Source organism: Lactuca sativa, chromosome 3 (assembly GCF_002870075.4).
Source record: "Lactuca sativa cultivar Salinas chromosome 3, Lsat_Salinas_v11, whole genome shotgun sequence".
Classification (NCBI taxonomy): Eukaryota; Viridiplantae; Streptophyta; class Magnoliopsida; order Asterales; family Asteraceae; genus Lactuca; species Lactuca sativa.
In genome coordinates this window covers 78,631,061-78,654,889 of record NC_056625.2, presented here as the reverse complement: position 1 = coordinate 78,654,889, position 23,829 = coordinate 78,631,061, and the positions used below count along the sequence as shown (strand labels likewise).

The following is a 23,829-nucleotide window of genomic DNA, read 5'->3' as shown; positions in this document are numbered from 1 at the left end:
AAGTGTGGTCGGTTGCAGGTTCGCATGGGAATTACTCTAGTGCAAGTAAGTCATTGAATTGGTTGGGTACTTCTTTCGATAGTTGAGATTTTGTTCTTTGTCATATGATAAAGTCGCCAAGAACTTATAGTGTAATCAGTGGAAAGTGCTCGGGAATATTGAGCTCGCTGAGATTTCAGGGAGTGTTCATTTAATTTTGGTAGGTGTGTGTTCGCTAGGATTGGCTAGTAATGGAACACTAGTACTTGTGGGCTCAGGTTGTCGAAAGCTTTGAGTAGTTAGGTTGCGAGATAGATTGGAAATCTATCAACTTTGTGGTTGGAAGAGCGTAGTTGAATCCAAGTGGGGGAGAACCGCTTGGACTAAGGGATTGCATAAGGAATGAGATTCCAGGTTACCTTGCACATTAGTGGTGGCGCATGGAGGGTATGTGATTAGTTTCAGGTTGATGGATTATGTTAAAGCATCTTTGCATGCTCTTGTTTGATGAAGGCTTTGGGGTTTGAATCATAACCTAAAAACATGATTGGGGAATAGTCGGATGAAGTTTCGACTCATGATGATTATGGTTGGTATGGTAGATGCACAGTAAGACCATAGGTTGGGTCCATGGCAGTGTGGAAGTGTTGTAAGACTGCGGGGTGGCCGTATCATTCACCAGGTTGGCAGGTAGTAATAGAAGTGTTGTAATACTATGGGGTGGCCATAGCATTCACTAGGTTGGTAGGTAGTAATAGAGGTGTTGTGAGACTGTGGGAAGGCCATAACATTCATGGAATCAAGGAAGGTTGTGGTCCGTATGGGGCCGGTCATGATGTAAGACTACAGTTGGATATGTATCATTTATTTAGAGCAAAATAAGGTACATTGCATTAGTGTGATGGTTGGTTATGATATACATGGTTGGAACAGGAGGTTATTGAAGCCTTATATACATGTAGGTTAGAGTAGGTTGGCCAGACAGACTCTTGAATAGAGCCTTATGGTACAATCATTTGAAAGGATGTCGGTTTCAGCGACCAGTTGGGAATACAGCGCTTCAGATCATTGGTAGATCAACTCGGAGCTCAAAATATCTTGGATAGATAAAAAAATGTGAACGTGGATCAATAGGATAATTTAGGGTCGCAAGGATTTTGTTCGGATTAGATTGCAAAGTAGAGCCATATTGGATGTGTTTTTGAATGGTTTTGTATGTAGGGAAGTCAGATAAGGTATTGGATTCCTGGTTTTCAGCTGAGTAGTTATGGTTATCCTTTATTTTTTAAGGTCATCAAGAGCAAGGATTCGTCCGTCGTCAATATGTAAGTTCTGCTAAGGATGGGTTTGATTATTAGAAAGCCATCGTATGATAGGTTCGACTTTTATCAAGGATCTGGTAGGTGGTCGGGGTGGATATGTTTTTGGGGATGTATAAAATTATTTAGGAAGGATAGGTTTGTTTAGTTTGAGTTGTGAAGTTGAGTCTTTATGGGAACAGTTTTGATTGGTTCTATCTGTCTGGGAGTCATACATCGTTCACGGTTTTCAATTTCAGGTATAACGGTTGGATACTTATTGGCTTAAGGAAAAAGTTAAGGTTCATTCTTCGTTAAGGCTTGTGATATCTGCTAATCTAGGTTCGACAATAGTAAGGGTGGGCATTCATCAGAGCGAGGTGACTTCCCCAGTCATTATTAGGATTCAGGGAGTTCAGTCAGGATCGTTTAGATCGGTAAAGGAGATAGTAAGGAATGATTTCGAGGACAATATCTACTTTAATTGGGGAAGAGTTCTAACACCCCATTCAAGATCATTTTGTGATCCAGGGTAGTGGGCCGGAATTCAATTGTGTAATGGCTTTGAGCCTGAAGGAGGCGATGTTAGGCCTTTTGGAACGAGTTAATGATGGTTATGAGATCTAAACCTTCGATTTGTGTTTTGGAGTCAAAGGGTAAAACGGGAAAAGTCATAGGCTAGGTTCTTGCATGAAATATGGATTTTTTTCAAGAAGATTTTAGTTCAAGATATTTAGATAAAATTATAGAGATCTTCAATACCTTTTCGTGGATATAAAGATCGTCGAAAATGGAGTTGGAACGAAGAAGTTATGACCGTTTCAAGTTAGGGCGGTTTTGGGGTTGAGCCGCATATGATGGGCGTACTCAAAGTGTACGATGGGCATACTAGGGCATCCCCAGTACGTTGGGCGTAATTTGAGTACGTTGGGCGTACGCGATCGGTGCCTAAACACTATTTATGTGGTTTGATCCCTATTTAAGCTCCTTAATTAACTCCCCCAAACCCATTCCATTCTCAGCATCCACCTCTCCAACACCCTCTCTTGTAACCCTAACCCTAGATTGAGCCTTGTGAGCAAAAAGACTATGCTTTTAAGTGCCTTGGAGTGTTCTTGGTGTATCTTGGAGAAGAAGCAACTCATTGAAGAAATGGTGGTTTCATTGGAGCTTGTAGATCCAGACTTTGTTCACCTTGATCTTTCTTCTAGAGGTATAAAGTTTGAATCTTGATGATGAAAGTGTTAAATCTAGTTGGTTTTAGGTGTTATGAGCTTTTTTCACTTTAAGTTCATAAAGTTTAGATCTTTAAAGTTTGTGACCTTGTTATGGATAAAGTTGGAAACTTTATCCATCTAAACATCATTTTGATTCAGATCGGAAGGTTGGATACTTGTACTTAATGGATTAAGTTGAAAAAGGTACACTTTTGAGTCCCTTTGAGACTTAAAGACTAGATCTTCTTTGTTAGGACCGTTCTAATGGATAAAGTTGGAAACTTTATCCATTCTGAACCATAAAAATGTGATATTGACCCTTCTATCCCTTCCATACAAGAGTTGTGATGTCTTATTTGGTTAAGAACTTAAGGTTTTGGACATTAATCACTTTATACTTAGCATATCATTTTAGGCTTGGATCTGAGTTTTGAACATAAAGGCTTAATGGAATAAGCTTTTAATGGAGTTAAGGGACTGGGCTGCGAATGTTGGGCGTACCTGATAGTACGATGTGCGTATGTGGTCAGCGCCCTGATTTTGGTCAACATCAGAGTACGATGGGCATACTCTCTTGGTATGCAGGGCGTACTCCGATAGGAAGGATTATTGACTTTAGACCTTTACAGTTGACTTTGACTTTGACCAGGGTTTACCAAATTCGACCTAAGGGCATTTTCGGTAATTTGATTTATAGTTTGAGATTTGGGTTCTCGTTAATTGTATAGGCGACCGGTCGAGATAGCTTTTAGATCAGTGATCGGTGCAGCTATTCTTTCAGATTCTGAGGTAAGTTTTCTCACTATATCCATAGGCCGAAGGCACTAATGCATGTCCATTACTTGTTATGTGGAATGCTAGATGTATTTGCGATACTTCCCTGGAAGACCCCGGGGGTAGCCCGTTGCATTTGTATAAAAGGCCATGGGGGTAGACCATGGCACTTGGATGTTAGACCATGAGGGCAACCCATGGCATTTCAAGGAAAGACTATTGGGGTAGCCCATGGCACTTGGATGTCAGACCATGGGGTAGCCCATGGCATTTCAGGGAAAATACCATGGGGGTAGCCCATGACAAATGTATGTATGGTGTATGGTATTTTGGGGAACTCACTAAGCTTTGTGCTTACAGTTTTCAGTTTATGTTTCAGGTACATTCGGTACTAAGGACAAGGGCCCGACGTGATGGCACAGCATCCCCCAGAGTTTTCCGGATTGGCAATTAATGATATTACTTTGATGTTTAAATGATATATTCACTTTGATCGGTTTTGGAACAACTCGCTTGTATGATTTATTGTTTTTAAAATGAAAAAATTTTACCTTGGATTTTCAGGACATTACAATAATCCTAACATTACTGCCACTAAACTCATATTCTCTCCTTTTTCACAACCTACTCCCTCTTCCGCTACCCAGGCCTCTGCCAACAAATTCTTCACCAACCACAGATGCGCCCACATCATCTTCCTCCATTACTAACGTGAGCATCTGTCCTCCTGCTAGTTATGTGTCTACTCATCCTATGGTGACACAGAGTCGTGCGGGTATTATAAAACCGATACATAAATTAAATTTCTACACTCAAAATATCTCGCCTACTCTTCGTTCTTACTTACAAGCCTTTAATGACCCTAATTGGCTTAAAGATATGCTAGATGAGTTTAATGCTCTTATTTATAATAAAACTTGGGTGCTTGTTCCTAAACCTGTTGGTGCTAATATTATCAATACATTTGATTATTTAAAAAGAAAGAGCATGTTGATGGGTCCTTAGAACAATATAATGCTCGGCTTGTGGCTAATGATCGTAGTCAGCGACCTGGAATAGATTGCGATGAGATCTTCAATCATATGGTTAAACCAACCACCATACGTACAATTTTATCTCTTTTTGTCTCGAAATATTGGCCCATTCGTTAACTTGATGTCAAAAATGTCTTCCTTCATGGGCATTTACATGAAACTGTGTTCATGTTTCAGCCACTTGGGTTTCGTGACTCTAGATTTCTAGACCATGTATGTCTCCTTGAGAAATCTTTATATGGCCTCAAATAGGCCTCGAGAGCATGGTTTCAACGGTTTTCTCAATTTCTTTTTGCAGTATGGTTTCACTAACAGTCGTTGTGATAGTTCATTATTCATTTATCATCATGGTAGTCATATTGCTTATTTCCTTCTCTATGTCGATAACATCCTTCTCACAGCTTCGTCTCTGGAGTTATTGAACACAATTACCAAGGTTCTTGGTTCTAAATTTTCTACGACAAATCTTGGAGATTTAAACAATTTCCTTGGTATATCTATTAAGTGAGAATCTCACGGGATGCTTCTGTCTCGATGCAAATATGCACTCGAAATTCTTACCAGATCGAACACGCTAAACTATAAACCAGCTCGCACTCCTGCTGACACGTTAGCCAAGCTTCATGATTTCAGTTAGCTAGTTTCCGACCCTACCTTGTATCGTAGCCTTGCAGGAACCCTCTAGTATATCACTTTCAGAAGACCAGATTTAACTTATGTTATACAACAGATATGTCTCTAAATGCATGACCCATGTCAACCACATTTTATAGCTCTTAAACACATCTTAAGATACGTTTGTGGCACCATTGATTATGGGTTACAATTATATTTTACCCCTGACAGTGGTCTCATTGCTTACTCTGACGTTGATTGAACTGGTTACACTACAACGAGATGGTCTACTACCGGCTATTGTGTCTTTCTTGGACAAAATTTATTATCTTGGTCTTCTGAACGACAGCACACTGTGTCTCGCTAAAGTGTTGAGACTATATCGGGGTGCTGCTAATGCGGTTGCTGATATTTCATGGATTCGGAACTTATTATTAGAGTTACACTTTCCTACTACTAGTGCGACCATTGTGTATTGTGATAACGTCAGTGCATTCAATTTGTTAAATAATTCGGTTCAACGGCAACGAATGAAACATATTGAGATCGACATCCACTATGTTCGAGATAAAGTTGCTCTTGGTCAAACCCACGTGTTACATGTCCCCTCATCGTCATAGTATGCAGACATTTTTACCAAAGGTCTTCCAACATCTTTATTTTTAGATTTCATATCCAGTTTGAATGTCCAGTCTCTAACTCCCATTCGAACTGCAGGGAAGGGGGTGTTAATATATATTTGTATTATATTGTATTTCTCATGCCCATATTCTTTGTAATCAACCCATGCCTTTGTATTCAGTTATATATAGTGATTTAATGAGAAGGGTGATTTTTATAGGAAATAATAAACTTAACTCAACCGATAGGTGTATTAGGGTTTGGCCTTGATACCAAGATAAACTTGGTGATTGTATTGTATCAATAGTAACTCACGGTTATAAAGGGTGATTTTTATAGGAAATACTCCCTCCGTCCCATATTAATAGTCCATGTTTCCTTTTTGGTTTGTCCCAAAATAATTGTCTACTTCTAAAAATAAATATGTCTTTTACCATAATACCCCTCATTATTAGTTAAATTACCATAAAATTAAATGCAACTACCATAGAATTAAATGCAACCAAGGGTAAGACTGTCATTTCCTTTAATAAAGTTAATGGTAATTAATGTTTTCTTAAACCGTGTGTTTTTTGTCTGTGGACTATTATTTTGGGACGGAGGGAGTAATAAACTTAACTCAACCGATAGGTGTATTAGGGTTTGGCCTTGATACCAAGATAAACTTGGTGATTGTATTGTATCAATAGTAACTCACGATTATATATATATATATATATATATATATATATATATATATATATATATATATATATATATATATATATATATATATATATATATATATATATATATATATATATATATATATATATACTAATACATATTTACACTCTAAACCCTCTAATATATAAATGTGATTATATATCGTCTAATAAGCATTGGCATTTTTTTGTACGTTTACATGATTTTGGATTTGGGTTGGATATTCCTTAGTTATAAATGCAAGAGGATAATTTCGTGTTGATAATTTTAAGTTTTAGTTGAATATAAAGCATTTTGTGAATTTTATAACTGGAATTAGTTCATTGATTATGGTTTGCTTGCATAACTTACTATGTTTATTCAGTTCATGTAGCTTCAAGAATGGTATGAGGTTTTTGCTGAATATGATTTGTACAGCAATCTCATTTGTAAGTTTAATCTTTACCTTGTATCTTGCTTTACATATATAAATTTGAAATAATGTTTAGCTTTTGTAATTAGTTTTCACATGTTTAGCTTATATAATTAGTTTTTACATGTTTAGATTATATAATTTATGGGAAATTGACTCATGACAAAATTAACATGTCAGATGAACATATTTTATGCAAGAAATAGCATCACATTTTCTACATATGGAGAAGTATGTAAGCATCGGGCCTCAACAGACTTCCACCATTTGGTTTAGTTGGAAAGAAATGGAATCCAACAATAAATATGAAATAACTTTTAAAATTTCATCTGGGAAATCGCAAGAAATAGCAATGTAGTTTACTCTTTTTACCAATATAGGCAATATACTTTATTTTTACCATATTCATAGATTTAACTGATAACAAAATATGGAAATCAAATAGAGTAAATAGATGATGACGACTGATGACAACGAGGCTTTTTTTTTAATTTTTTTTGTTATTTTTATTTTTATAGATTGTCATATTTAATTTGATCATCAAAAACATTGATATAGTTGATTTTTTTTTCTCAGTTATGTAAGCATATCTTCAAACTCAATGGGATTTGTGTTTTCACTTGTTAAAGAATTATGAACACGGAGCACCTTAAATATATTTGCAGTTAATATTGGAGACAAAATTAACATTTATTGTATGAAAAAGGCAGTCACATACATTTCAAATTTTGACATTAGAAAAGGTAATCATCTATTTAAAATGATTAATATGTTTTATTCAAAATTAGTCATTAGAAAAAGTAATTAATTAGTAAAAAGGTATAAAAGAATATGTTTTTTTATGTTAGGTTTTAATCAATCTGCCCCTCAGTGTGTTTGCAATGTTAAATTATATGTGTTTCTTTAATTACTCTTTGTAGAGTAGAGGGGCTTTATTGTATAACATGTTTAACACCCTAATTTCCAATAGGATTGGGTATTTGCTTATTTCATGAGCACCACAGGTCCATCGATACAAATTTAGGACTAACCATGTTTAATAGAACTTACAACACCGAGATATTTCAAACTTCCAATAAATAAACTACAAAGATGTAATTAATTTGTAAATGAGGAACCAACTGACCTTCATGGAGAAGACAAATAAGGTTTTGGAGGGATTTCCAATGACTCTAAGTCCCCTTCTAACATTTCCAATGCCTTCATGATTGTTGGTCGGTTCACGGGATTTGTTTGTATGCACCATAAGCCCACAATAATCATTTTTCTTACCATCTCTTTTTCTTCATCACTCATACTTGTATGCAGTCCAAGTTCTTCATTAAATTTAACTTTTTTGTATATCCAATGAGGAAAATATATTTCACTTGTATGATCAACTCCAACCTCAACATTTTTCCTCCCTCCAACCATTTCTAAAATCATCATCCCATAACTATAAACATCTGATTTGTGGGATACTTGCCCAAAACTCCTTGAGAATAGTTCGGGAGCTATATACCCAGGTGTTCCTCTCATAAGGGACATGGACATCATGCTTCTTCTCTCGGGGGATAGCTTAGCAAGGCCAAAATCTGATATCTTAGGAGAAAAGTCTTTGTCTAAAAGAATATTATGGGGCTTTATGTCGAAATGCAAAATTTGTGTGTTACAACCACTATGCAAGTATTCTAATCCTCGGGCAATCCCAATAGCAATCTCATGTAATTTTTCCCACCCAAGTTGGCTACTACTCAAAAACCCAGGGTTATATATGAACTTCTCAAGTGACCCATTAGGCATGAACTCATAAATCAATGCTTTTTTATCGCCCTCAAAGCAAAATCCCACAAGACTTACGATATTTACATGGGAAGTCCTGCCAACACTTGCGACTTCGTTTATGAAATCTTCACCATTTCCTTTCGATTCACTTAATATCTTCACCGCCACTAGGCTTCCATTACTTAATGTTCCTTTATACACTGAACCAAAGCCACCTTGTCCTAATTTGAGTTCAAATAAGTTTGTCATCTTCTTTACTTGCAAATATGTGTACCTTTTAGCAAGGAATTGATGATTTCCTAGAAATTTTTCCACGTTAACATCCTTATTTGTCTTTTTTCGCCATCTGAGTTTCCGTATGAAACAGAAGATTATCACAACCAATATTGTCACAGATCCGACACAGATAGCTGCATCAAACAATGAACAAGAACATCTTAAAATATTGATTATTAAAATTTAAAACATAAATTGAGTAAACAAAATTTTGTGTATGATAAATAAATCCATGACTTATAAAATCTATTATGAATATATGAAAATAACCAAACAGTAACATAATTAATTAATCTTGCATAAATTAGATCATTGAGTGATCTGTGTATCAATGTTTCCTATGATGTTATGCATTCAGTGAGTGATTTATTTTATAAAATATATGAATGACTTAAGCTATCACTCAATTTGAACTTGAAGTAAATGAAAACAAGAGACTAACCAAATGGGTATCATTGTTGGGATTGGAAAACTCTTTTGTTCAAGACAATAACATAATTACAATAGGAGGAGCGACTCTCATACTCAACTATTACAAAAAAGCAACCCTCTTTCTAGCACTCTCACACTAAGTATTATGCTTAAACTCTCTGAGTTTGGGATGCTTTACAACTGAAGATAAAGCCTATATTTATAGTCATGGAAGCCACCATTTCTCCTGTCATCATTTATTATGTTCACCATAGGGGAAGAAGAACATGCCACCCTAGGAAGAAAATGTTTCCATCAACAATGGTGGGCTTCTAGATAGAGTTTGGAAATCAAGAAATGTCACCTTCTAGGATTGTTAATGGTGTTGATGACCACCTTGGTCAACATGTCAGAAGGATTGTTATTGGTGTTGATCTTTAAGAACTTCAATTCTCGTCCCTCAATTTCTTCTCTAAGGCGGTGATAATGGATATCAATGTGTTTTGTGAGAGAATGGTACATTAAGTTCTTGCTTAGGTCCATAGCATTCTGAATATCACAATCAATCATGTACTCTTCTTGTGGAAAGTCTAATTCTTAAAGAAATTGTTTTATCCATATAAGCTCCTTCTCAGCTTTAACGGCAACATTATACTTGGCTTTTGTTGTTGACAGTGCTACACACTGCTGTAACTTGGATTGCCAGGAGATAGCCCCCTACCAAAGTGAAAATGTAACTTGATGTAGATTTCCTATTATCAAGATATCCATCCATATCGGCATCTATATAACCTTCCACGATTGGCTTTTCTCCCCCACAACATAAACATACTTTTGAACTACCCCTAAGGCACGAAGTATCCACTTGATTGCTTCCTAATGTTGTTTTCCTGGAGTAGCAAGATGTCTACTCACAACACCAAAATCATGAGCAATATTTGCTCTTGTACACACCATTGCATACGTAAGCAGTGGTGAGTCTAGAATAAAATATCAATTGGTTCACTAACCAAATTTAATGGGCTGGTTCAAGAGAAAATCAAGTTCAATTGGGTCGGTTTAACCAAAAATATAACCAGTTCAACGTGTATAAAAATTAGTGGTGAAAGGACCGAGCCCAAATTGGTCATTCCTTCATGAAAAGGTTTCACTAAAACCACCTTATACTTTGATTTAGCAAGTTTAAACCAAAATATAGAAAAGCTTATGGTGTAAAAAATGAAAAATGAAACATTTACTTATAATAGAAAAAATAGTCTTCATTTTCGTATTGGAGTCAATTTGGGACTCTTTCAAGTCATAAATATAATATGCCTTCTAGTGTGTATATTTTATAGTTTTTTTTGTTCTCTTTTTTACCAAACACATTAACATAGATCCTTCAAAATATTTAAGGTAGGTCCTAATTCTTTTTGTATGTAATTTGTTGTAAACTTATTAGATTTAGGTAGGTCAAGTGACCCACCTTGGACCAATATAGCCTCGCCCCTATACATTAGACTTCCTACAAATGAGGATAAGGGACTTTCTTCATCTCTTCTCTTTCTTTCTCATAAGAGGGATAAGTTTTCTTATTCAACTTGAAGTGATTTACCAATGGCATACCAATGGGCTTGGCATTTCCATATTGAACCTTTTGATCACATGTTCAACATACTGCTCCTATGATAAGAACATTTTTCTTGATTTCCCATCATAGATAACTTCCATGCCCAATATATGATGTGTTGGGCTTGAGTCTTTCATATCAAAGAACTTAGATATATCCTTCTTCAAGTTGTCGATCATCATTGCATCTTAGTTCACTATTAGCATATCATCAACGTAGAGCAAAAGGATGATAATTTTCCTAACTAGAAACTTCTTTAGGTAGACGTAGTGGTTTGCAATGGTTCTTTTGTACTCGTAACTCGCCATGAGTCAATCTTCTTGTACGAATTCCTTGGGGCTTGCTTAAGACCATAAAGGCACTTCTTCAATTTACAGAAGAGATGTTATTTCTTCGTGACTTTAAAGCAATCGAGTTGCTCCATGTATATTTCTTCATCCAAAATACCATGGAGAAAGGTTGTTTTCATATCTATCTACTCAAGTTCAAGATATAGACTGGAAACCAATCCAAGAACAACTCAAATATACATCACCTTCACAACCGGCGAAAAAATATCATCAAAGTCAATTCCTTCTTTTTGTTGGAAACCTTTGACAATGATTCTTGCCTTATACTTCATAGTATTTTCCTTTCCATCTTTCTTTAACTTGAAAAGCCATTTTTTCAAGTATATCTTTCTTTTGGGGAGTTTCACCAACTTATATGTTTGATTCTTCTGCAAAGAATTCATTTCTTCATTCATGGCATTCTGTCATTTGGCTTTGTCAATATAAGATTGAACTTCCTAAAAGCTCTTTGGCTCCCTCTTGCTGGTAAGAAGGATATAGTTTGAAGTTGGGTACCTTGTTGATGGAAAACAAACTCGTTCAGATATTCGACCTTGAGTTATTTCATTTTCAAATTTTGGCAATGTATTTGATTTATCAATAGGTGGAAGCTCCCCTAATGAACACCTTCTTGATTTTCATCATAAACTTCATCATCTTCTTCAGTGGTTCCACATACGTCGAAGTGGACAAGGCTCAACAACTCGTAACGGTTCTTTCTTGTGGGGCATAAGGAAACTTTATGTTGTTTCCCAAATAGATAGTATTCACATAGATCCACGAAAACATCTTTTTCCGCTGAAATAGACTCCTTATTTACAAGAGTCGTCAATCCTTTCACGATCATGTGGCCTAGTCTTTTATGCTACAAGCTGGGTGATGTCTCTTATTCAACAACATTGAGACTTGGTTGAAGCAGTTGTATAGAGGTTTTACAAAGTGCACCATAGTGTTGTCTCGTAGCAACGACCATAACACCTTTTAAAAACTTCTAAGTGCCATCTTTGAATTAATTATCATATCCCTGAACATTAAGAGCTCCAACTAAGATAAGATACATTCTCAGCACTGGTACATGTTGAACATATTTCAGCACCAATGTACACCCTACATTTGTAACGCCCCGATTCTCAGGTATTGTCTAAATATGAGTTATTGGCTTAAGCCCTACTCGACGAGTTGGTTGATCTACTCGTCGAGTAGCAGCGGGAAGGATCGCGGGTTAAGTAACCTACTCGACGAGTCCACATTGGGACTCGGCGAGTAGGAGCTGGCAGCCGAAACCCTAAATCCCAGGGTTGTGCACCCTATTTAAGGGAACACAAACCTCTTTCAACTTCTTTGCAGTCTCTTAGCAAACCCTAATACGTGTGTGTGTGTGCCCATTGTGTGTTTGAATCCTTGGAAGAGGATTTTTGGTGAAAAGAGCTATGGAAGCAAGTGGTTTGAAGCAAGGAGCTTTGGGAAAATCCAGATCTACTCCATTTGTCAACTCTTGGGAAGGTATCAAGCTGTTATCCTCCTTTCTATTTCGTTCTAGACCTCCTTGGTTGGAGTTTAGGGTTCTTGGTTGGGTTATAAAGTCATTTCCTGGAGTATGAGCCAAGTTCTGAAGTTGTAACTTCAGATCTGAACTCTCTATGGATTGAAGGACCATAAAGTTCTTAGCTTTGGCAAGTTTGAGCCCCTCCCTATGTGTAAAACCCCATTTCAAGCATAGTTTGGTCTTTTTGAGTCATTGGAGCCTTGCATGCATGTAAAGTTTGCAACTTTACGTGATAAGCAGGCCTAAGGAAGTTGGATCTACAATTTGGGGCCTTATCATGGCTTAAAAGTTGTCTGCATGATAAAATGATTGAATGGACTCGGCGAGTTGCAAAGTTGACTCGGCAAGTCACATGAACATGGTCGTGAACTTGACGAGTTAATGAACAACTCGGCGAGTCCGATGAAGATCGCCATAAGACTCGACGAGTTGAAGAACAACTCGGCGAGTCGGATGAGTTTTCTCTTGGATATGTATGAGCGTGTATCCGTCGAGTTACAAGGAGGGAACTCGACGGGTGGCCTTAAAGTTCGAACGAGAATTAAAGGAACTCGACGAGTCACCCCGATGACTCGGCGAGTTGGATTGTACATCAAGGAACTCGGCGAGTAGCCGGTGGTACTCGGCGAGTTGGGGTCAACATGGACTGTTGACCTTGACTGAGGGCTTTGACTTTGATCAGGGGTTGACTAGTAGGTTATGGGGTACCTTATAAGGTTAAGGACTTATGAGCATATTGTGCTATGATCTTAGGTGGTGGAGCCGGTGTCGGGTGATCCGAGAGTTGGAGTGTATCTTCCGAGTCGACATTTGCAAGGTGAGTTATCCTCACTATATCGATAGGGTCTACGGCACCAAGGCCGGCCCTTTAGTTGTTATTGTTATGGTATGTTGCATGTGGTTGTGATTTGTTAGTTCGGAAACGAGGTAGACAGTATGTTATGCTTTTATGATCCGTAGGGATTGGTGTGTTAGTGACCTACTAGGTCGGTACTCTAGTTACAGGAGAATTCTATGATTGATGATCAGTGTGACAGATATGTTATATGTTTATATATGCCTATATATGATAGTATGTGCACATGATTATTTGCTTGTGGTTGGGTTGAGGCGGTCCTGCTTTGTGCTGTAGGCCAATATACCCGATGAGCGGACCAATCATACCGAAGGCTCAGGATGGATTCAGACAGACTGTAGGCCCGGTAGGGCGGTCCATTCAAGCCGATGGCCCAGTATGCATGTTGATTGAATTGATTATTACTGTTGTGGTATTGTCAGTGTGGTATTGGTATTTTAGGGGTAGCTCACTAAGCCCTCGGGCTTACAGTTTTCAGTTTACTGTTTCAGGTACTTCAGAAGATCGTGGAAAGGCAAAGGCGTGACCGTATCGCTCCTCATCCTTATGTTATGATTTTTGGGACACTCTGATGGAAAATGATTTGAAAACATTTTGTAAACAATGTTATGTGGTTTTTATTTATGATTGAAAAAGGTTAAATTTGACGTAAAATTTATGGTTGTTACAACATTGGTCTTTATATATACTCCACCAATACCAACAATGCTTGAGAAAATGGTGTTTCTCTTCTTCATAATATTGTCATCTTCGGGTTTATAAGTAGTAAATAAATCTCGGTTTGGATTTAAATGATATACTGCAGCGCTACCAATCACCTACTCATCATCATTAGTGCTAACATGCATGCATGCTTATTCCTTATATGTAACAAGGGCAATGTCTTGTGTTATGATGACCATGGTTTCACTATTCTCTCTACTTGAACTCTAGCTCATCTTGAGCTTCTCCCATGAGAACATTCAGCAGTCACTCTTTTTATGTCCATTATAATTACAATAATTACAATAGCCTATAAACCATGTATTTTTAGACTTACCATACTCTCGTGATTTACCTCGATATTCGGATCTTCCATTTTGTTAACCATATATGCCTCTACCTTCGGTTCTTCCTTAGTTTATTTCTTGGTTTTCTAACACCATGGCAAAAAAATATTATGCACCAGCTTCTTTCCTTTTGTCTTCCTTTTTTATTAGGGTGTTTGTGACCATCTTCATTGTTACTTTGCTATCGGGGAAATTTTGTTGAGAGTCATAACAAGTGTCTCCCAATGTTCTAGTAGAGAACTAATGAGCATTATGGCTTGTTCCTTATCTTTGAGAACCTAATCAGCAACACTGAGCTGGTTTACGAGATTCTACAACTAGCTTGTATGCTCAGTTAGAGATGTATCAATTTGTAACTTATGGTTTACAAGGCGCCTCATCAGCAAGGTCCTTAGCATTGTCTTTGCCTGATACATATTCTCGAGCTTCTCCCAAAGTTTGTATGCATCCATCTCTTGAGAGACATGATGAAAAACATTGTGGTCAGATCATTTCTTGCACCACTGTTTTTTTATTTATTCTTGTCTAAACTTTGTATGTCTTCATGTCGGGTTTGACGCCTCTCTTTTCTAAAGGATCAGCTAAATCCTTCTAATTCAGCAAATCTTCCATCCTTGGCTTCCACATGTTCTAATTTATGGGGGTAATTCAAACCATCATAATTGTATTTGTAGATTACATCGAAAATACTTGAAACACTCTTTTACAAACATTTAGAGGAACAACAAGTAAAATCGAGCTCACTGTTGGATTTAGAAGCGTAAAAAATGGTAGGATAGACTTTTCTAGGGTCAAAATATACTTTTTGGAAAAGTTATTAGCTAATCTGTAACTTTTCAAACCTATAGGGCTAATCGGTAATTTACAAATTTATAGGGACCAAAGTGAATAATTTCTACCACATAGGGACCTTTTTGAAAGTTTTCAGAAGTAGAGGGACCAAAATGGTAAATTTCAGAATAACAGGGACCGAAATGGAGTTTTTAGAAATAAAGGGACCTATTTACTTATTTCTAAAACGTCAAGGGCCAAACTGCAAGTTTCTAGAAATCTAGTCAATGAGGACGCCGTTGTGATGTCATGTTAAGATCATCTTCTTTGGCAAGCTGGTTTTTCAGACGAACCTTTAACCAACGATTTGGAAGTCTTCTAATGGTCGAAAAAATCCGAAAACTATATTTTCGGAATCCTTGAAACGAGACCTCTCCAAAGGTGTGCCCCAAAATGAATTTTGAGATAAAAACAATTTGACCCATAAACAAAGAAATTCAAAAAAAAATCTAGACACCAACTGAGGCTTTGATATCAGTTCTTAGGTTGTAAAACTCTTCTATTTCAACACAAGAATAAAATTACAATAGGATGAGCAACTCTTACACTTAACGATTACAAAAAAACCAACCTTCTTTCTGAAACCCTCACTCTAAGTGTTATGTCAAACTCAGAGAGTTTAAGCATAACACTTAAAGTCAGAATTTTAGAAGAGGGTTGGTTGTATGTAATAGTTGAGTGTGAGAGTTGCTCCTACTATTGTAATTATGTTCTTGTGTTGAATAGAAGAGTTTCCAATCTTAGCAATCATTTCCTCTAGGTCAAATTGTTTTTTATAGTAAAAGCATATGGTGGTCAATATCTTTAATTAAGCAATTATCTCCAAGAAGTCGAAGAACCAGAAAGCTATTGTCATTGAACTAGAGCTCAAAACCATGGTACACACAATATGATTCTTGTACATGGAAGTCTTATATTCATAATTACCACAATGTTTCATAATGGATCAAGCAAAATAAAAATATCCTTTGAAAAACACAAGAAAATCAATAGTATTATGTTTTGTTTCTTTTTTAAAGTGTTAAAGATGATGGTGGATCAAACACAAGTCTTAAGTCTTGGCACAAAAAAAATTTATACATCTCAATGGTTATTCATAAATGAAAACACATTCAATCACACACTACACTTTAGTGATCTTACTTTGCATTCATTTTCTTAATAAAGAAATAGGCATATTATGTAAAATAGGAATATTTTTTATATACTATTTTATAGATATAGGTTATATATTATAATTGATACTCATAAGGGTTGAGGGTATCCATCCAGATACTCATAAGGGTTGAGGGTATCCATCCATCCCAACCAACTAGTCACATCACTATTACATAGTTTTCTCTCTCCTCCCTTCCATATTTCTCATCCATTCCAACCTAACTCGACTTTCATTTTTTTTTCTAAATTAAACTTTCATTATTAATTTAAAACTATAAAATTAAAAACAAAATAAAAATATAACATTTTTAAATTAAAAATAAACTAGTCCAAATAAAAAGAAGACACGATAATTAAAAATGCCTAAATTCCTAAAATAAAATTCTAAAACTCCCAGGTATATTTTTGCTGCATTTTATCGTTTCCTTTAAAGCAATGTGCACGGAACATCTCCAACCAAATGATCATACACAAAATGAGAAAATACTTCATATCTTGGTCCTCTATTTCCTGGGCCAGCAATTGAGCGTTTCATTCTTTATTTTCTCATATAAGACACAATTTTTTATCCATATATTTTCTCTCTCCCATTTATGTTCTGTTTACAGTGTGGATGCCATCATTGTTGAAAATATCAACTATTTCATTTGGTGTTGAGCTTGTCGATGACGCTTTCTTTCTTTTTTGTTTTCTCCGAGGTGGTGTGTCTTCAACACCAAACGTATTTTGTTGTTGGCTGAATCTGGGTGGAAATTATGCATCAGAAGATGTTGTGAAGGCGTTGGACGAAGATGTTTTGGTTCATTTCGATGAAGGAGGTAGTGAGTCTCCACCGACTTTTTTTACGCGCAACCATTTCGCATGGTGTTTCAAAACATCCCAAGCTTTGGCATGTGGAAAATATTTCCTGATTAATAAGCATAAGATACTCGCTTTGTGCATCTTTTTAAAACATCTATCTCAGAACTCCCGCGCTCCAAATTGTTCAGCTTATGGTTGTAGATGTGGTTGAAACCATTACACTTCTTTTGAAGGTTTCTCCATTTTTGAATTCACTTAGTGCCTTGTCAGATTTGAACCTCTCAATTGAACGTTAAAATGTTCTAGGACCCGCTCCCAAAATGCCTCCGACCTTTGTTGATTTTAGCATGCCTTATCTTTAGAAACATTGACATACGCCTTAGACAAATCCACCTCTTCCTTTTCCAACAATTTATTTGACTTTTAGCATTTTGTAGAATTTCATGTATTAGAAACGAGTTTGTGCTCTGCACTTGCTTGTTGATTTCTGTAAAGGGGTTTGTCACTAGATTCTTCGAACTTTACTTTTTGAGTATCAAAAAATTAAGAGACCTTTGGAAGAGAACATTAGAATTGGGTTTCCGAAACTGTTTATGAAAATTGCATGTATTGAGTATACCCAGTATTTTTCTTTTAGAACACATAATTTGTTGTAGGATTGTTGTATCGGATATTGGTTAAATTGTTGTTGATCTTTTTTGTATCGTGGTTAGTTTTGATTTTGGGATTTCGGAGCATAAATCTTGACTGGTGTTAACATTTCTGTGGCCATGTCTTTGGCTAGAAACACCTTGTTTGGATTTGCCACGAATCCGTAGAAGTGGAATTGAAGAGGTGTGGAATGGAACTGAGAGAAGTCGGAATGGAATTTAGAAAGAATGGAATATAATTTAAGTGTACTTTGATCGGTATATATAGATTAAAGAAAGTATCTATCTATCTATATATATATATATATATATATATATATATATATATATATATATATATATATATATATATATATATATATATATATATATATATATATATATATATAGAGAGAGAGAGAGAGAGAGATTTAGGTTCTATGGAAAACAAAAAACCCTAAAAATCATAAAAATGCATAAAAAATACTTAGAGATCACAGAGCTTTTTTTTAATTTTTTTTGAAAAAATCGCACCTTTTAATACAAAATCGCAGAAAAAAATTTATAAAAAAAAATATTTGATTTTTTATTTTTTTCAACCAAATTTTAAAAAAAGCTGCGATTTATATATATATATATATATATATATATATATATATATATATATATATATATATATATATATATATATATATATATATATATATATATTTGAACGCTTAATGGTCAAAGAGGGTGTATGGGATAAAGAAAAAGGTAGAAGAGTTCACAGGTTCTACAACCCGCCAAGGATGAAACTCGCCTGACCTCTCCAGCCAAAGGTTCGTATACCCTACGGTATAACCCTTGTCTTGCGCAACTCACCGTTGACACCATCCACCCTAATAGGTTTCTTTGTTGTATAGTTGTACATAAGGAAAACATGAGTTTTGACTATAGATGACAATGGGATCAAACGGAGGCAATAATAATCTCCCCCACCCCCGCCAGTGAATTCTTATACTTCCCCAAACCTCAAATTCCCCTTACTTTGCCCCCAAATTTAAAGACCGCCCCGATCCTTCCTTCGTTTCCGCTAAACCTCTTATAGCCCTGAAATCCTCCGTTTAACATTATTTACCTTATTTTTTGCTCGTTTATTTTGTTTAACCTTAAATATTACACTAGTTATTCAAATACAAAACATACAATATTCAATGAGTATTCTAAGTTTAATATTTATTTTTATAAATATAATAGTTAAATATAGCGTAATTATATATAGGGTAATTACTTCGAGGCCTCCACAAGGTATTCGAGATTTAATTTCCTGCACCAAAAACTACACAAGAGTAAAACTTGCCCCCGAACCCAAAAGATTGTAAAAATATCATTCGTACGGAAAATGGGTCCCTTAGGATCGGATCCGACATGGTATTTTGATATCCTAGTTTTGACCCCATTTTGAGAGACAGCCATTTAGCTTTCCATTTGAAAATTCGTGTATTGTAACTCCACGAGATCATTTTTTTTCCTTTATTTTTAACAACTAGTTTATAACCTATGGGAAATACAGTTATAAATTTAATTAAACTTTCATGTTAGAAACTCAAAAATTATTAATTAATTATTTTAAATAAATTATTAATTACGAGATATTTTTTTAATTATGTAATTATAATCGTTGATTTATAAATATGTAAAATTATATCATCTTATAATATATATTAATTTTATTTTAATTTTTATTCTAATGTTATTAATTTAATATAATTAAAGTGAAAAAAATTTAAATTTCAAATTTAAAATTTAAAATGAATAATCAATAAATTAACAAGTAACATAACATTAATTAGGATGTGTAATAAGATATAATAAGATATAAGATACATGAGAAAGAGAAGTGGGTTGAGATTTTTCATTTGACTAATGTTGTAAGTACCCCTCCTCTTTTTTTCCAATTTCACCCATATGATGTGATTTATTTTGTCTTTTTTGTTTTTTTTCCTTTTTTTGTTGTTTCTAATACTTTTTTATTTATTATTATTATTATTATTATTATTATTATTATTATTATTATAAATTTTGATAACCGTATAAAATTCTGACAACATTTTAAAATTAGAATGAAGTTTTAAAATTCGGATGACATAATAAAATTCGAACAACCATATAAAACGGAACAAAAGCAAAGTTTGTCTTTATTTATCACGGATATATTAATTGGTTCGGTGGTACGTAATACAGATTGAAAGCAAACTTTACTTTTGTTTTATTTTATATAGTCGTTCGAATTTTATAATGTAGTCCGAATTTATAATGTTGTCCATATATGGCTATCGAGATTTATAATAATAATAATAATAATAATAATAATAATAATAATAATAATAATAATATAAAATAAAATAAAACAATAATAAAAAAACAAAAAAATGATGTCAAATCAAAGTAAAAAAGTAAAAGGGTGATGGAGGAAAGCAACAGTGTTTTAAAACCCGGGTCACCCGGCTGGTTCAACCGGTTAGACCGTGACCCGGAGTAGAAGGCGAGTCAATTGTGAACGGTTTTTTTGTAAAAATACGGACCGGATCGAACCGGCCGGGTTTTCCCTAAACCGTGGTTCGACCGCTTATGTTGAACCGGTTAAACCGGATTGATCCGTTTTAATAGGGTTTGGATAGTTGGATACAAGTAGCGAATGTCAAAACTACGAGCCGTTTGTGGTTTCTTCAATGTTTAAACTTTATGGACATCAAATTATTGGTTTTATATGTTTATGCATTATGCAGGAAAATAAAAATATATAAAAATAGAAAAAGACCATAAACCGGATTGACCCGACGGTTCAAGCGGTTGAACTGATTGACCTGTGAACCGGTCATCACACCAAATCAACTAAAAACCCGGTTTTAAAACATTGGAAAGCAATTGGTTGGTGACGATCTAGAGTTTGTTTGTATTCTTAATCAAGATCAAAGGCAGAAAATAGTTTTTAGATTTACGATTTTCACAACACTGATGTGTATTTTTTTTAATATTTTTGGTAAGTTTTCGATTCGGAATCAAGTAACAAAGAAGTTTCAATCATTTTCATTTTGTTGAGTTGTCTTGCTTTTTGCCTTTTTGGGATTTGAATTAGAAGGGGGCTCTCTCTACAGATAATTTTAGGTTGATGTAGAGTTGCCATTTACGCATGCAAGGTGTTGGATTAAAATCCCCAGTGAGTTTTAGGTCAAGAAAGAGGTGTTTGTTTGGTCTAGGGCAATTATATTCTCTGATTAGGTGAATTGGAAGAGATTGGGTGTTGGATTAATGAAGGTTTGATTGATCCAGAAAGAGACATTAATGAACAAAGCCACTAGATCGATGTTGCGATCAAAAAAAAATTGAGTTGCTCGGTGGAATAGAGTTGCAACAGTCTTGGTTATCGACAATATAGATGGTGACATGATCTCACTTTCTCCCATCTTCAACTCAATACAAAACCCGTTCAACCTAATCTATTCATTCATACCTGGATTCTAACAAGAAAGGCTAAAAAAGGGTAGTAGCTCCTATACCATATCATGAAATATGACAGGAAAGAGCACGAGGACACGAAGGCATATCAGGCAAGAAGCAGAGCAAGAAATTGCAACCCCTTCACAAAAAAAATTCTACATGTATATGTGTGTGTATGCATTTATATATTTACCACTAATGCTTTTGATGAAAGATGTGTGTTACCTAGGATCTGTTTCCGTTTTCTGACTGATGTTTCTGCAGCAACCAGACAACAAAAGATAAGTTATATATATATATATATATATATATATATATATATATATATATATATATATATATATATATATATATATATATATATATATATATATATATATATATATATATATATATATATACACGTTAGTTAGACATATCGATTATCTGGTATACCCAGAATAAGGAGAAAACGCAAAGTAAAAAAAAAAGGTGTAAATACCATTTTTGGCGTATAAACAGTACTGGAACTGTCCATTGAGAGTGTAGCATCGGCCCTCTTCCTTTTGACACTTATTGCATGGAGATGCAGTTACAAAATTAATAGAGACTACAGAATTGAGAAGAGAAAATATGTTGGTCTCGTTACCATTACCTGTCTCTCCCACTTTCACAGGCAGCTGTATTACTTGACATGCAGGCGGGAGATCACTTGGAACTGCTTTATCACTGATGGAATGGTTATAGTAGAAATTGTAATCTCCACATCTCTTTTTATTGTAATTAGATTGGTCAAAATAAGCTTCCATTTCTGCAACATCATTTGGAAGCTTTGCGCATTTGTAGAGAGTGATGAAGGTTACGAGTGAAATGGAATAGAGAAGAGGAGTTGGAGAAGTGAAATTATCCATAAGTGCCCCACAACTGCTGTCATTCACAAGTCTTTCAAACGTTAGATTACGGATCGACATGACCGATTCAGACACATACTTGCCATAAATGTCATATGAGTTTCTTCCAAGTTGAATACTCCCACCATTCAAAGTACAGTTGACCTTAATCAACCCACATTGCGTTTCAGTAGCATTATTATAAAACGGGTACGTGAAGGAGGCCAAATTTGGACAATTGAAACTTTCTGGGCAGATAGACAGAGAAGTGTTGAGTTCTGTAGCAGAGCGAATATAAGGTACAAAAGAGAGAACAAGTGAGGCTAAAAAGAAGACGCGAATCATTTCAAATGTCCAACAGAAAAGGTTTAAGAAACTTATAGGCATGAGTATATATATATATATATATATATATATATATATATATATATATATATATATATATATATATATATATATATATCTTTTAGGTCTATATGCTGTCCAGAGGAAGTTATGTGAGTAGCGTTTAATAACCTTTCACACTCAAAAGACTCAACTTGCCCCAATGTTTACTCCAAAAATATAGAGAAACTATGTCACTTTGGTAATTTTCTCCTTGTTGACCAATAATATCATCAAGACTTTTGAGTCAACGACTCTTCTCCTCCATCCATCCATCCTTTAAACCTTTTCACACGCCAAAACATAACTTGGAAAGTTTCATATGGTTCTCGTCTTATGCCCCTCTAATATGTCTCAATTCAGCATAATCAAAAGTTTTTCAATATCATGTCATATTCTAAGAAATTATAGACATAACAACAGTATTTATATGTAGGATATGTAGTTTTGAATTTGATATTCGAACATGAAATTTTACTTTAGGGATTACCTAAAGCTGTTTCTTTGTGACATAACTTTTCACGTGATTTGTGTTTTGACAGCATCAGGATATAAATAAGTTTAGATGTCTTACCATATCCTCATCAGTTATCAAAATGTCTTTCAAATTTACTTGAAATGAAATTGATTTTGTTTATATAGGGTTTTTGAGTATCTTTATTGATGTGTTTTTTCACTTGTTTTTGAGAATTTGACTTGGAATAGTGAAGATTTGTAAAATGAAAAAGGGTTGTTAGTGAGATTGAAGATGACTTTTTCTATGCCCACGATGTGCTTGTTGCAATGTCTGACTCAGAATCTGAATGTTCCTCCACAGATTGTTCTACTTTTGAATTTAACTACGATTCATGGGTACACCTGAATCTAATTTTCTCTGTTTATCTGTGTATTAAACTGAAATTTGCATCAGAGATGCGTGTAGAGCTGTTTCTTTTGTTCTTTACGCATTTAAATGAGTCATTTTGTTAATTTTACTAGAAGATATTGGCAAAAAGATTCATTGTGTTGATTGAAAGACTTGTTAGTCAATGGTTGACCAAGTATTCAGGAAGGTAAAACCGTAAAAGCACGTGGGTGACTGGAACGTTAGAATAGGAACGTTGATATTTTTTCTCTTTTCTGTTAATTAGCACTATTTATTAGTTGTAGTTCAACAAGTCATTATCTGTCGAAATTTCA

General features: G+C 35.0%; 1 protein-coding gene across 1 annotated transcript; it reads right to left on the bottom strand.

Moving 5' to 3' along the window:
- Window positions 1-7,507: 7,507 nt before the first annotated feature.
- Window positions 7,508-22,637, bottom strand: LOC111907577 (PR5-like receptor kinase). Its single transcript, XM_023903384.3, has 3 exons — window positions 21,879-22,637; window positions 21,623-21,655; window positions 7,508-8,829 (listed from the first exon to the last, which is right to left on the bottom strand). The coding sequence occupies exons 1-3, from the start codon at window positions 22,609-22,611 to the stop codon at window positions 7,784-7,786; spliced, it is 1,812 nt and encodes a 603-aa protein (XP_023759152.2). The 5' UTR covers window positions 22,612-22,637; the 3' UTR covers window positions 7,508-7,783.
- Window positions 22,638-23,829: the final 1,192 nt, after the last annotated feature.

Excerpts from the sequence above, each read along its gene's own strand:
- LOC111907577 (XM_023903384.3), bottom strand. The coding sequence starts at position 22,611 with ATGATTCGCGTCTTCTTTTTAGCCTCACTTGTTCTCTCTTTTGTACCT. Across the intron at positions 21,656-21,878 it reads CTGTTTATACGCCAAAAATG|AAACATCAGTCAGAAAACGG; the intron begins GTATTTACACCT and ends TGGTTGCTGCAG. Across the intron at positions 8,830-21,622 it reads AAAACGGAAACAGATCCTAG|CTATCTGTGTCGGATCTGTG; the intron begins GTAACACACATC and ends TGTTTGATGCAG.